Source organism: Budorcas taxicolor, chromosome 10, assembly GCF_023091745.1.
Source record: "Budorcas taxicolor isolate Tak-1 chromosome 10, Takin1.1, whole genome shotgun sequence".
Taxonomy (NCBI): Eukaryota; Metazoa; Chordata; class Mammalia; order Artiodactyla; family Bovidae; genus Budorcas; species Budorcas taxicolor.
In genome coordinates, this window is record NC_068919.1 from 56,919,554 (window position 1) to 56,935,406 (window position 15,853).

At 41.9% G+C, this 15,853-nt stretch overlaps 1 protein-coding gene across 1 annotated transcript in view; it reads right to left on the reverse strand.

Annotated features, from left to right (window-relative positions):
* The window catches only part of TMOD2 (tropomodulin 2), a 37,847-nt gene that overhangs the window by 16,330 nt on the left and 5,664 nt on the right, over nucleotides 1-15,853 (reverse strand). Inside the window, exons 3-5 of the mRNA XM_052646835.1 lie at nucleotides 13,361-13,483; nucleotides 10,299-10,385; nucleotides 1,797-1,927 (exon numbers count right to left, since the gene is read on the reverse strand). Of these exons, the coding sequence (XP_052502795.1) occupies nucleotides 1,797-1,927; nucleotides 10,299-10,385; nucleotides 13,361-13,483 (341 nt within the window). The remainder of the gene's footprint in view (nucleotides 1-1,796; nucleotides 1,928-10,298; nucleotides 10,386-13,360; nucleotides 13,484-15,853) is intronic.

A 15,853-nucleotide genomic window follows, 5' to 3' on the forward strand; every position in this document is an offset into this window, starting at 1 on the left:
AGCCATCTCATCCTGGGTCGTCCCCTTCTCCTCCTGCCCCCAATCCCTCCTAGCATCAGAGTCTTTTCCAATGAGTCAACTCTTCGCATGAGGTGGCCAAAGTACTGGAGCTTCACCTTTAGCATCATTCCTTCCAAAGAAATCTCAGGGTTCATCTCCTTCAGAATGGACTGGTTGGATCTCCTTGCAGTCCAAGGGACTCTCAAGAGTCTTCTCCAACACCACAGTTCAAAAGCATCAATTCTTCGGTACTCAGCCTTCTTCACAGTCCAACTCTCACATCCATACATGACCACTGGAAAAACCATAGCCTTGACTAGACGGACCTTAGTCTGCAAAGTAATGTCTCTGTTTTTGAATATGCTATCTAGGTTGGTCATAACTTTTCTTCCAAGGAGTAAGCGTCTTTTAATTTCATGGCTGCAGTCACCATCTGCAGTGATTTTGGAGCCCCCAAAAATAAAGTCTGACACTGTTTCTACTGTTTCCCCATTTATTTGCCATGAAGTGATGGGACCGGATGCCATGATCTTCATTTTCTGAATGTTGAGCTTTAAGCCAACTTTTTCACTCTTCTCTTTCACTTTCATCAAGAGGCTTTTTAGCTCCTCTTCACTTTCTGCCATAAGGGTGGTGTCATCTGCATATCTGAGGTTATTGATATTTCTCCTGGCAGTCTTGATTCCAGCTTGTGTTTCTTCCAGTCCAGCATTTCTCATGATGTACTCTGCATAGAAGTTAAATAAGCAGGGTGACAATATACAGCCTTGACGTACTCCTTTTCCTATCTGGAACCAGTCTGTTGTACCATGTCCAGTTAGTAGTCAATAAAAATCAGTTGATATTATTAAATGCTAGAAATTGGCCTAATAAGAAGGAACACAAAAGGTGTCAGCTAGTATTTTCTCTTTCTCTCATTCTTTCTCTCACACAACACAATTTCTCCTCCCTTTGAGAGTGCTAAGACATTGTCAAAGCAGAAGTGACTTCAGAGAATAGGTCATAAAAGACATTGTGGCTTTCAGTTTACTCTCTCTTTTTCTCTTGGTTCATTTGCTCTGGGGGAAGGAAGTTGTCATGACGTGAAGATATGTTGGCAGCCCTATTAAGAGGTCCATGTGCTGAGGAAACTGAGGCCTCCTGCCAACAGTCACATGAGTGTGCCATCTTGCAAATGGAGCCCCAAGCCCTGGTCAAGCCTTGAGATGACTGCAGCTCTGGCTGACAGCTTTACTACAGCCTCATCTGAGACCATGAGCCACAGCTACCCGGCCAAGTCACTCTCAGATTACTGAAACTCAGAAATTATGTGAAATAATAAACTGTTTGTTGTTTTAAGCCTCTAAGTTTTGGGGTAATTTGTTACTCAGTAGTAGAAAACTAATAACACTTGTTTAACACAAGTACTGTAATTCTTTTCAAAGAATTCTAGAAATAATTCTTTTTTTTAAAACCTACTTCTTTAATTTACTTAAAACATTTATTTATTATAATTTTTTAACTTTTTCTTTTATATATAAGAGAAGAGCCAATTAACAATGTTGTGATAGCTTCAGGTGGACAGCAAAGGGACTTAGCAATATATACACATGCATGCATTCTCCCCTAACTCCCTTCCCATCCAGGATGCCACATAGCATTGAGCAAATAAATCCACTCTTTCTGAATAGGATATTTTGCCTCAAAATCAGCAACTATAAAGGATTTAGAACATGTGTAAAGGCAGGCAGTCATCTCCTGTAAGTTTTCTGACTGAACAATAAATCAAGTGACTGACAACAATCATAATGAAATACCTTAATATTGTTGAGGTTGACTTCTTGCAAGCTGGGATCATTGGCTTTCATCTGCTGTAGACTTACTTCCACATTTGTGGGGTTGGGTGGTTCCTCAAATACTGGCTTGACCTTTTCACCTTTGACCACATCTAAGACACAAGTTTTAATTTAAAAAATAAAATTTAAGGTCTCTCCCATAAAAATCAGAGACAACTTCCCCCCAAATGACCTTCTTTTCATATGTGGTGATTCTAATAATATTCTAATATCAGTGATAGCAAGCTTATTCTCAACTCAGCAAGCAGAGGAATGGTGTGGCTCTGAGTTACAGCCTCCCAGGTTGGTGTTTTCAGCTGCAATGAGAAGTCTCAGTGGTTGATGCTCCATGGAGCCAAAAGTGCAGAAGGCTCTACAGCAAACTCAAACTCCTAAAAGAATATCCACAGGTAGTTATAGCTGCTCCATATGGACCTTTTTCAAAATATAATAACCAAACCAAAGAATCTAAGATGCACAAAAATGAGTTCCTTTATTTCCCAAACCTTAATTCTCCCCTGGCCCATCCTCTAATTTCCATCTTGGAGCTTTAATTTTGAGGATGGTATAGGAAGAGAAAGGAATAGAAAAGAAGTAGAAGAATTCTCAAAAGCAGTTAACAGAAAATGTTTGCAATGTATGTAACACACAAAGGGTTCATATCTCAATATACACAGAGCTTCTACAAGGCAGTAAGATAACCCAGTGGAAAATGAACAGCTAATGATCAGAGGAATCTCTATCAGTCAACCAAAAAAATATAAAAAGTAATTAAATTCTGAGAAATTTAAAAATGAGATACCGTTTGATTTGCCAAAAAATGTAAAAAGATAATATTCAGAGTCAGCAACAATGTGGAGGAAAAAGCATCTTCATATATTGTTAGTGGGAAGGAGAGATATTCCATGTACAGAAATATTCAGTGTTGTCAAGATGTCAGTTCTTCCAAATGCAATGCAATCCCAATGAAAATCTCAGAAATTTATTTTTCAGATATTAAAAAATGATTATAAAGTTTATATAAAGAGGAAAAATAAACAGAATAGCCAAAAAAATCTTGAAAAAGAAAAACAAATCCAGCAATTCAACTTAAAGAAGACTTAAAGCTATAGGAAGGAAGATAGTGATATTGGTGAAAATATACAAATAGATCAGTGGAACATAATAGAGAGGCCACAAATAGACCCACATAAATACAATCAATTGATCTTTGACAAAGCAGCAAAGGTAATATAGCGGAGAAAAAAGTAGTCTTTTCAACAAATGGTGCTGGAACAACTGGACATCTACATGAAAGAAAAAATAAGTGACTCTAGATACAGACGTTATGGGCTTCCCAGGTGGTGCAAGTGGTAAAGAACCCACCTGGCAATGCAGATGTAAGAGCTGGTTCAATCCACGGGTTGGGAAGATCCCCTGGAGGAGGGCATGGCAACCAGCTCCAGTATTCTTTCTGGAAAATTCCATGGACAGAGAAGCCTGGCAGGCTACCTACCGTTCATAGGGTTGCAAAGAGTTGGACACGACTGAAGTGACTTAGTACGCACACACAGACCTTACATTCTTCCCAAAAATTAACTCAAAACAGATCATAGACCTAAATTTAAATGCAAAACTATAGAACTCCTAGAAGATAACATACGATAAAATCTAGATGACCTTGGGTTTGAAGATGAAGTTTTAGATACAGCCCTAAAGGCATAATCCTTAAAAGGAAGAATTGATAAACTGACATGCATTCAAATTAAACATTTACACTCTGCAGAAAATACTCTCAAGTGCCGGGGTCCAGCCCCGGTGGATCTAGGGAATTCGAAGCGGGGATGGAGTCGGCGAGGAAAAACTTATTTGTTTAGAAATATAAAGAGAGATTAGGAAAGAATGGTGTAGTAAGAAAATTAGTGGAGAAAAGAGGCTGAATAACTTGGTTTACGTGGAGAACTAATAAAGTTCCAAGACAAGGAACTTGCACCATCTACGTAGGCCACCGGCGCCCACTTGAATAGCGGAGGGTGCCCTGCCTTGGGCTCCCTCTCTCGTGGGTCTTAAAAGCCAGGGCAAATAAGTAGACACGCTGAGCCTCCACGCTCCAGATGGGAATTCAGCCAGAAAAGGGAGAAAAGAACGACATGGGGGAGTCAAGCATCTGTGCCAGACCCACAACTTTATTTTCAAAAGCAGCTTATATACCCCTGCTGCTGCTGCTGCTGCGTCGCTTCAGTCATGTCTGACTCTGTGCGACCCCATAGACGGCAGCCCACCAGGCTCCCCCATCCCTGGGATTCTCCAGGCAAGAACACTGGAGTGGGTTGCCATTTCCTTCTCCAATGCATGAGAGTGAAAAGTGAAAGTGAAGTTGCTCAGTCGTGTCCAACTCCTAGCGACCCCATGGACTGCAGCCTACCAGACTCTTCCATCCGTGGGATTTTCCCCAAGTTGTACATAAAGAAATAATGGAATATGCAGAGTTATGCAGGGGCAGCAGTCCTGACCCTTATTGAGACCAGGCTTTCTTTTTGCATACCTTCCTGTATACAAAAGGTCCCAGGTAGTTTTACATCATCTTATGGCCAGGGGGCCTGTTAACATTTTTATGGCTCTTTTCCTAGATAAATGTCTATCAACCAGAAAACTCTTTTTCCCTTGAAGTGTTTTTTCTTTAATCTGCATCACCCTCAAAGTACTAAATAAAGTTACATTCCTGTAGAACAAAGCTGCAGTGGGTTATAACAAAGAAAGTACTTCACTCAAAGATCTAATGTTGCTAATACCAGGTCTACTACCTGTTTTTTCTACATTTCAACTATATCTACAAATAAAAGATATGAAAATTTGGCAGCAAATATTGGCTCAACAAATGAAACCCTCAATCAGTCCTATTCTAATGATTTTGACTCCTCGGAAGAACCTACATTCCTAGGATGTTTTAAGCTTCCTGTGCCTCTTGCGGTTAGGAGTCTGCAAACAATCACATGCGCAGCTGTAAGAGTCCTGTAGGCAGGCTAGAAAGCCATCAGAGGGGTTTTTGGATTGAAACACTCTTATTATGCCCAGGAGACTTATTATTTAAAAGCTCTAAATTAAATTTTTCCAGAAAAAGGTGGTGGGGGGACAGCCCCCTGTTAATGTCAGAAGAGTAGGTGGAAAGCATAACACAGTAAAGCAGGCAGACTCTGGTTTTGGGGGGTAGATTCTTGGGAACAGGGGGTCTCCTGAGGCTCGAACCTGCCTTTGCGTATGCCAAGCCTCCTTCCTCATGACCTTTGCCATGAGCAGAGTTCCTCACGCTGGCTCCCGGCACTCAAGAGCAATGGGGAGATAAAGCACAGACTGGGAGAAAATATTTGCAAAAGACACATCTGATAGACTCACAGATATAGAGAAAAAACTAGTGGTTACCAGTGGGGAGAAGGAGGAGGGGAGGGACACTATATGGGTATAGTGAAAAAAGGGTTGTTATGGGATTATTTGAAATCATGTGCGTGAGTACATCAAGGCTGTATATTGTATCCCTGTTTATTTAACTTATATGCAGAATACATCATGTGGAATGCCAGGCTGGATGAAGCACAAGCTGGAATCAAGAATGCCAGCAGAAACATCAATAACCTCAGATATGCAGATGATACCACCCTTATGGCAGAAAGCGAAGAGGAACTAAGGAGCCTCTTGATGAAAGTGAAAGAGGAGAGTGGAAAAGCTGGCTTAAAACTCAACATTCAAAAAACTAAGATCATGGCATCTGGTCCCATCACTTCATGGCAAATAGATGGGGAAACAATGGAAACAGTGTCAGACTTTATTTTTGGGGGCTCCAAAATCACTGCAGATGGTGACTGCAGCCATGAAATTAAAAGATGCTTGCTCTTCAGAAGAAAAGCTATGACCAACCTAGATAGCATATTAAAAAGCAGAGACATTATTTTGCCAACAAAGGTCTATCTAGTTAAAGCTATGGTTTTTCAGGTAGTCATGTATGGATGTGAGAGTTGGACTATAAAGAAAGCTGAGTGCCGAAGAATTGATGCTTTTGAACTGTGGTGTTGGAGAAGACTCTTGAGAGTCCCTTGGGCTGCAAGGAGATCAAACCAGTCAATCCTAAAGGAAACCAATCCTGAATATTCACTGGAAGGACTGATGCTGAAGCTGAAGTTCCAATACTTTGACCACCTGATGCAAAGAAGTTACTCATTGCGAAAGACCCTAATGCTGGGAAAGATTGAAGACAGGAGCAGAAGGGGACAACATAGGATGAGATGGTTGGATGGCATCACCGACTCAATGGACATGAGTTTGAGCAACCTCTAGTAGTTGGTGATGGACAGGAAAGCCTGGCATACTGCAGTCCATGGGCTTGCAAAGAGTTGGACATGACTGAGTGACTGAACTGAACTGTGTGAAAATTTTGCCATTTGTAAAACATTATATAATTTTTAAAATCTTTGATTCATTAAAAAAATCAGAAAAAGACGCATATGATAAAGTACTTATCCAATACACAAAGAATTCTTAAAACTCAATGATAAGGAAACAACATGATTTTAAAAATAAGCCAAAAAAGTTAAGAGATATCTCACCAAAGAAGATATACAAATGAAATATAAGCATATGAAAAGATGCTCCACATCATATGTTATTCAGTTCAGTTCAGTCGCTCAGTCGTGTCCAACTCTTTGAGACCCCATGAATTGCAGCATGCCAGGCCTCTCTGTCCATCACCAACTCCCGGAGTTCATCCAAACTCACGTCCATTGAGTCGATGACGCCATCCAGCCATCTCATCCTCTGTCATTTCCTTCTCCTTCTGCCCCCAATCCCTCCCAGCATCAGAGTCTTTTCCAATGAGTCAACTCTTCGCATGAGGTGGCCAAAGTACTGGAGTTTCAGCTTCAGCATCACTCCTTCCAAAGAAATCCCAGGGCTGATCTCCTTCAGAATGGACTGGTTGGATCTCCTTGCAGTCCAAGGGACTCTCAGGAGTCTTCTCCAACACCACAGTTCAAAAGCATCAATTCTTCGGTGCTCAGCTTTCTTCACAGTCCAACTCTCACATCCATACATGACTACTGGAAAAACCATAGCCTTGACTAGACAGATCTTTGTTGGCAAAGTAATATCTCTGCTTTTTAACATGCTATCTAGGTTGGTCATAACTTTCCTCCCAAGGAATAAGCATCTTTTAATTTCATGGCTGTAATCACCATCTGCAGTGATTTTGGAGCCCAAAAAAATAAAGTCTGACACTGTTTCCATTGTTTCCCCATCTATTTGCCATGAAGTGATGGGACCAGATGACATGATCTTAGTTTAGGGAAATGCAAATTAAAATAGTGACACACCACTACACACCTATTAGAATCACCAAATTCTGGAACACTGACAAAACCAAATGCTGGTGAGGATGTGGAGCAACAGAAATTCTCATTCATTGCTCATGGAATTCAAAACCAAACACCTTACCATAAGATTCAGCAATCATGCTCCTTTATGTTTATCCAAAGGAGTTGAAAATTTATGTCCAAAATTTGAACACGGATATTTGTAGCAGCTTTATTCTTAATTTCCAAAATTTGGAAGCAACTAAGATGTTCTTCAGTAGGTGATCTGATAAACTGTGGTATATCCAAATAATGGAACATTATTCAGTGTTAAAAAGAAATGATCTATCCCTGCCACATGATTTAGCAATTCCACTCCTGGGCATACGCATAAAATAAGCAAAAACACTAATTTGAAAAGACATGTGCACCCCCATGTTCACAGAAGTATTATTTACAATTGCCAAGATATGGAAGCAGCCTAAACATATATCAACAGATGAAAGGATAATATATACACATATGTACAAACAAATATGGGCTACTATGCAACCATGATAAAGAAAGAAATGTTACCATTTTACAACAACATGGGTTAACTTGGAAGGTAGTATGCTAAGTGAAATAAGTCAGACAGAGAAAGCCAACTACTTTAAGATGTCACTTATATGTGAATCTTAAAAAAACAAATTAGTGAATATAACAAAAAGGAAGTAAACTCACAGATATAGAGAACAAACTGGTGGTTACCAGTGGGGAGAGGAAAGGGGGGAGGAGCAAGACAGAGAATTAAGAATTCTCTTAATTAGAGAATTCTCTTAATAGAGAATTGAGAAGTACCAATTTTTATGAATAAAATAAACTATGGGGATATGCTATATAACATAGGGAATATAGCCAACTCCATAGTAATATATAATACTATTAATGGAGTATAACCTTTAAAAACTGAATCATATGCTGTATACCTATAATTTATATAATATTATACATCAACTGTTACTCCCAATAAAGAAAAGAAAGGCTCTATCAAAATCTTGAAAAGACACAGAGGAACCTTAAATGCATATTACTAAGTGAAAGAGACCAGTCTGAATAGGCTACATACTATATGGTTTCAATTATATGACATTCTGGAAAAGGCATAATGATGGAGACAGTTAAAAGATCAGCAGTTGCTAGAGGTTAGTGGGGAAGGAGAGATGAACAGGCAGAGCACAGAGAAGTTTCAGGACAGTGAAACCACTCTGCCTGATACTGTAGGGGTGGAAACTGTCATTGTACATTTGTGCAAACCCACAGAATGTACAAACCTAGCAGTGAGCCCTGTTGTAAACTTTGGGCTCAGAGTGATAATGATGTGTCAGTGTAGGTTCATTAATTGTAATAAATGCACCACTCTGTGCAGGATATGGCTAAGTGGAAAGGCTGTGCCTATGGAACGGCATATCTCTGTACCTTCCTCTCAATTTTGCAGTGAACACAAAACTGTTCTAAAAAAATAATATTTTTAAAAGTTAATGATATGTGTGTATGCACATGTATAACAGCCCAGTAGGCTAAGCACCAGACTTTTTTTTCATAACAAACATGTCAGAATGTTACAGTTTGGTATTGAGATTAAAAGGATGAATATTTTCCATTTGTATGCGTAAGAAACCAGAAGGAAAATAAAAGGAATATTGCTCACTGTCTGGGTAAATTACCCAGTAAAAATGGTGGCTGACAGACACATCAGTGCAACTAGAAAGCACTGCCAAAGTCACCATCAGAGAGAATAAAATATAATTTTATTAAGAAAAGTTGTGATCTTCTGTGAGTTTTCATAACAGCTGGATCACACTGTACTGAAATTATTTGATTATTGATCTGTCCCTCCCACAGATAGATAAGTTCCTTTGGGCAGGCATCATCTTTTTCACCTTTGTCCCTAAGCCTAGAACATTCCTGACACAGTAAATATTTAGTAAATGACTGATGAATGAGTAAGTGAGAGAGGCTAATGAAGGGTACATTTCTCCAGAAAATGGTGACAAAGAAGAGAGTGGTCTGGAATGTTCTGTGGGAAATCCACACCAGTGTGTCTTTCATGCTCTCTGGGGGAAGTAGATACCCAAATTAACATCCATTATTGAGACAAAGAGGCACTCGAATAGACAAGAAAATTTATCTAAGATACTACAGAAAATCAACCCTGAATATTCTTTGGAAGGACTGATGCTGAAGCTGAAGCTCCAATACTTTGACCACCTGATACGAAGAGCTGACTCATTGGAAAAGACCCTGATGCAGGGAAAGATTGAGGGCAAAAAGAAAAGAGGGCAATGGAGGATAAAATGATTGGATGGCATTACCAACTCAATGGACATGAGTTTGAGCAAGCTCTGGAAGACAGGGAAGCCTGGCATGCTGCAGTCCATGGAGTTGCAAAGAGTCAGACACGACTTGGCAACTGAACAACAGCAACAATCACAAACATCCATAATTAAGACAAAAAGACGTTTCTCGAATAGAGAAGGAAAACTTAGCTAAGATACTATAGCTAATTAAAGCATCGTTATGACATAAAACTCTCCTTTCTGTGCTGACTAAGCAAACCTTTTTATCTATCATTTCCTCCTTTGACTGAATCAGGAGAGAATTTGCCTGCAATGCAGGAGATCCTGGTTCGATTCCTGGGTTGGGAAGATCCCTGCAGAAGGGATAGGCTACCCACTCCCGTGTTCTTGGGCTTCCCTTGTGGCTCAGCTGGTAAAGGATCCACCTGCAATGCAGGAGACCTGGGTTCAATCCCTGAGTTGGGAAGATCCCCTGGAGAAGGGAAAGGCTAGTATTCTGGCCTAGAGAATTCCATAGACTGTATAGTCCATGGGGTTGCAAAGAGTCGGACACAACTGAGTGACTTTCACTTTCATCAGGAGTGTGTTCTGGGCAACACAAACTGATCGGTACTAGTCACACTGCCAGACAGAGCTCCCAGTGCTGGCCACTCTATTCTGATCTGATTGCTCACAGCCCAGTGATCCTTGGTGAATTGACAAAATCCACCTTCAAAGCCTAAAAGAATTCCAGACTCCCCAGGGGCCCAGTCAACAAGCTTCTCTCCTATTAGCAACACCCGGAGGCTCCCAGGTTTCATAAAACCACAGATTTCACGTCAGCTTACTTCTCACAGGCCCTTTGCCACCTTTCGTGTTGGTCGTTTCTTCATCAAACTTGGGGTTGTTGAGCAAATTGTGTACTCCAAGAACAGCTGAAAAGCAAAAATAATCTGTGAATAAAACAAGTTTGATAAAGCTTGTTAAGATGTCCACATTGTTAATTTTCCCTTTGCAGAACAATTCTTCATACCATAAAGATAAGTCTCTTGACCTCACTTGCCTTGCAAAGTGTGTGACACATGTATAGTATTAAATAAGCTTTTTTTTAAAATCCCTCCTCCTAAGATCACTAGCATTCTTCACGTCTTTCTACCTCTATATATGTGGAATCGTGTAGGATCTGAGGGACAATGGTCTAGTTGTCTCAAAACTGAAAACCTGCTTAGATCTCTCTTAGTTAAGTAGATTCATCCCTTATGTTTTCTCATCTGTAAAATTTGAACGTGGGACTGAGTAATATTTTAAGCTCTAACATTATGTAGACTATAGTATGTAGTTTTTCTGGAGACAAAGGGCTGAAAGATCATGGTCCTATTTCAGTGTAAGCGTCCCCATTGCTTTCATCTCTCAGTACCGAAAAGAGTGGTTCTTTTCCCTTTTAGAGCATCCCAGGGTGGGAAATAAGAGATATCAGCAATAAAAGGTCCGGTAAGCAGGCTATTTTGAGTCTCCTGTACTACACAGAACTTGCACCAGAGGGCAGTACAGTATGCAGGAGACTGCTGCTGCTAAGTCACTTCAGTCATGTCCGACTCTGTGCGACCCCATAGACGGCAGCCCTCCAGGCTCCCCCGTCCCTGAGATTCTCCAGGCAAGAATGCTGGAGTGGGTTGCCATTTTCTTCTCCAATGCATGAAAGTGAAAAGTGAAAATGAAGTCGCTCAGTCGTGTCTGACTCTTAACGACGCCATGGACTGCAGCCTACCAGGCTCCTCCGTCCCTGGGATTTTCCAGGCAAGAGTACTGGAGTGGGGTGCCATTGCCTTCTCCAATGCAGGAGACAGCACTGGCCATAACTGAACACAGAGCAGGCACTAACTGCCACTGCCCACCCAGCTTTCCCTTCCTTAAGGAAACTCCAGGTGAGAAATTCCAGGAGGCCTCCTGGGGAAGGATCCCAGAATAATTTGCCAGTGGTGGCAGGGGCCTACCTCTGAGCTCCTCAACTGCTGTAAACTATACTCTAGAAGGACACCCCGTATAGCCAACAAAAGGTAAATGTTCAGAGCCAGTGAGTGTATGGGTTTAGAGTAGCAGTCAGGAACAGTCAGCCTGAGTTTAAATCCTAACTCTGTTATGTACTATCAGTATGGCTTGAGAAGTCATTAAATACCGCTGAGCCTGTTTCCCCATCTGTAAAACAAGGATAATCATTGCACTTTATCTATTACAAGGGTTAAATGACTTCCTATGTGTTATGCACTGTTCTAAGTGCTTTACAAATTCTTGTTAAATAAATAAGAATTTGTCACTGTGTTTTTGGCATTGTCTAGGAAGAATAAACACAGGACACTGAGACCATCCAACAAGCATATCTTGCTTTGGCCCCATATTCACTAAGCAACTTATGATTATAATTTCACTCCCCTTGTCAAGTTTTAATTTTAGAATAAGGCAGAGTTGGTTCTCCTGGGAGGAAAGAGATTATTATTACTCATGTCTTCCAATGGAATAACAATGTGAAAATTCTTGCCAAAGCTATGGACTGTTTTTCAAAGCACTTCTATCCTGTGGGGATCTAATGACCCTAATAATGCAAATTTCCATCCAATTAGTACACAAATACGTGGGTATATGCATGGAATCTTTTTCAAAGGAAGTACAAGAAAAGGGAGGAAGCTTATATAATTCATTACATATTATTTTGTACTATTTGGGTTTTTTCTTAAAAAAAACTTTTTACTTCATATTGGAGTATAGCCAATTAACCGGAGAAGGCAATGGCAACCCACTCTAGTACTCTTGCCTGGAAAACCCCATGGATGGAGGAGGCTGGTAGGCTGCAGTCCAGGGAGTCTCAAAGAGTCAGACATGACTGAGCGACTTCACTTTCACTTTTCACTTTCATGCATTGGAGAAGGAAATGGCAACCCATTCCAGCATTCTTGCCTGGAGAATCCCAGGGACAGGGGAGCCTGGTGGGCTGCCGCCTATGGGGTCACTCAGAGTCGGATATGACTAAAGTGACTTAGCAGCAGCAGCAGTGGCAGCATACCCAATTAACAATGTTGTGACGGTTTCAGGTGCACAGCAGAGTGACTTAGCCACACATATACATGTATCCATTCTCCCCGCAAACTCCTCTCCCATTCAGACTGCCACATAACACTGAGTAGAATTCCCTGTGCTATACAGTAGGTCGTGGTTGATTATCCATCTTAAATATAGCAATGTGTACATTTGATCCCAAATTCCCTAACTATCCCTTCCCTGGGTTTTTTCTATCTGTTTGTATAACCAATTCACAATTCACATATAATAATAATTATTATTATACTGTTGCTATTGTTAAGAAAACTAGAAAAAAAATGAGCAGACTGGGCTGAATATGGATCTACTTTACTGGGGAAATGTAACAGGAAAACGGGTTCTGCTCCATGGTTAGGTTAATATAACTCTAAGTGGGAATGAAAAACAGTGACTGTGGGAAAGAACAAGAAATTTTGTGATGGAAATGGAAATTTTGTGATTATAAAATGCCAAATGTGGAGCTTTTTTGAAGGCATAAGGGCTGTTATTTTATTGTTTAAGTTCTCAACACTCCTTCATATTTCTTCTCTTTGATTTCTCACAGTAACTCTTGGATTTTGTAGGATAGGCATTACTGTGGGTGCTTTACAACTGAAATATGATTTTACATTTTATAGCTGAGATACGGTGAAATGTTTGCTCAGAGAGCTTAGGTGACCTGCATCCAGCATCTCAGCTGCCTAATGGCTGAAGTCAACTTGATATCATAATAACAATCAACAGTGACACAGGGGCTCAGAGGCTGCTTCCAGGGGGTCAGTGCATGTCTGGAGGTCACAGTGCTAGACAGAAAAGCTTCCCAGAGCTGAGGACTAACCTGCAAGGTCATAGAGTTCAGTGTCAGAGGCGCTGGCCAAAGCTTCTTCCAGTTCTGGGTCCAGGGTCACCTTTTCTTCTTTATGAGTTTCTATGGGCTTTTCTTTGGGGATGAAGACTCTCCCTTTAAATCAGAAGAAAAACAAAAACATTGTGTGCTGCTGCCTTGTTATAGGGGAAGTGAACTAACCAGAGAATGTACAACTCTGGTCATTAAGAGCTGAAGCATTAAACCAATGCAGGTCTAACCAGGAGTAGTGGATTAGTGACATTGGCATCATTTCAGAAATTAAGGATCCTGGCTAGACATGCTCCTGGGTCACTGGTGGTCTTCCTGGGGCCCTGTGCACACCTCACTCTGATCCTTCCACTCTTTCTGGAAAACTTGCTCTCTGCTCCTTTAACCCAATCATGTGGCTTCTCCTAAGCTCCCCTGAGCAGCTGTCCACCCCGTCTGGACCCCTATTTATTACTCTGACTGCTCCTGGACGCCTAACCCCCTAAGAACCATCTGCAGATTAATCTGGATCAGGAGTTAATTTACCATAGCTGCTCCCCAGACCTCTGCACCGAGAACAGAAGACGACAGCTTTCCTCTTGTTATTCTCTTACTACCCTATTACTGCAAGTTAATTGGCCTTTTATTGAAGAGTTGACATTACAATTTATTTTTTCCTTCACAATTAGTCTAACAATAACCATGCTGCCATAGAAACAGCTCCATGTTTCTACTGCAAACCTTGGTTATTTGCCCAATTTGTCACTGCCCAACCTTACTTTCTTAATAAAATGACATCATCAGTGGTTCACGAGGCATTGGATGCACATGGTTCAGAGCAGCCGTGACACTGCATAGGGAAGGCAGCAGCCAAGGGGCCGGTACTCCTGCTTCCGTGGCCCTAGCACAGAAGCTCAGAGATGGCACTCATTCTAATCCATGTTGTCCAGTGCCTGCACCATGCCAGTTTCTGTGCCAGGATGCAAGAGAGACACAGTCCCACTGTGGATCTCAGATTCGTGCGACAAACACACAAAACTGGAAATAAGTAAACAAAAGGATGAATGTTGTCACAGTGCTATGGGAGCAATAAATGGATGTCATGATAGAAGGAGCGTGGTTTAGACAGAGAGGTCAGGGAAAGCTGGAGGCCCTGACATTTAAGCTGGGACTCTCAGGAGGTAAAAAATGGGGAGGCAGGTCAGAGAGAAGACAACCTCGGGGTGGGAAGAGAACTTCGCAGGTTTGGGGAATGGAGTGAGGACAGGGGGGCTGAGCTTAGTGAGGGGAGGGGAGACACAGTCAGAGAGGTGGGCCAGGTGAGCTCTCCATGGCTGTGCGCACCATGGCAATGGTTCGAGACAGTAAGTGGGGAATGACATGATCGGATCTGTGTTTTAAAAAGACAATGGATGCCACGAGGTTATCAGCGATTCCAGTCGTATTTTGGGGACCAAGTCACTGTTACAGCTGAGAAACCTGGATAGGGGATTGGTAGCCACTTTTCCTCCAAAGGGGAGCTCAGGGTGGGGGGCTAGGAAGGAGGATTTTCCTGTCTTAGTTCAGAGCTCACTCCCTGCTGAAGGAACATCCTCTTACTCCTCAGGCCCCTTCCAGGTCTATCAGAATGTTTCTCATCACATGCTCCCTGAGGGCAGGGCAGGGTCTGCTCTGTGGTCCCAGCACCTGGCACAGGGCTCTGAAGCCAGGAGGTGGCTGGTAGATGCTAGATGAACAGATGATTAACTGCACTGGCCTCTAGTGGAAGCATCTAACACAACAGAGGCAGACCTGGGGTACCTGCAACTGGGACAGTCCCCGGTTAAGAGGAACACGCCAGTGCTTGATGCTACTTTACACTTCCAAACTGCTTCTTTGGGGCTTAAAAAAATATTTTTTTATGAAACAAATTTGAATACCATTACACTCGATAGAGGAGATCAGTCCTGGGTGTTCTTTGGAAGGAATGATGTTAAAGCTGAAACTCCAGTACTTTGGCCACCTCATGCGAAGAGTTGACTCATTGGAAAAGACTCTGATGCTGGGAGGGACTGGGGGCAGGAGGAGAAGGGGACGACAGAGCATGAGATGGCTGGATGGCATCACCGACTCGATGGACATAAGTTTGAGTGAACTCTGGGAGTTGGTGATGGACAGGGAGGCCTGGCGTGCTGCGATTCATGGGGTTGCAAAGAGTCAGACACGACTGAGCGACTGAACTGAACTGACACTCTTAAGTATTAAGTTCATTTTGGACTTCCCAGGTGGTGCTAGTGGTAAAGAACCCACCTGCCAATGCAGGAGACTTAAGGGATGCGGGTTCGATCCCTGGGTGGGGAAGATCCCCTGGAGGAGGGCATGGCAACCCACTCCAGTATCCTTGCCTGGAGAATTCTATGGACAGAGGAGCCTGGTGGGCTACTGTCTATAGGGTTGCAAAGAGTCAGATACGACTGAAACAATTTAGCACAGCACAGCACATTCAGTTAATTAGCC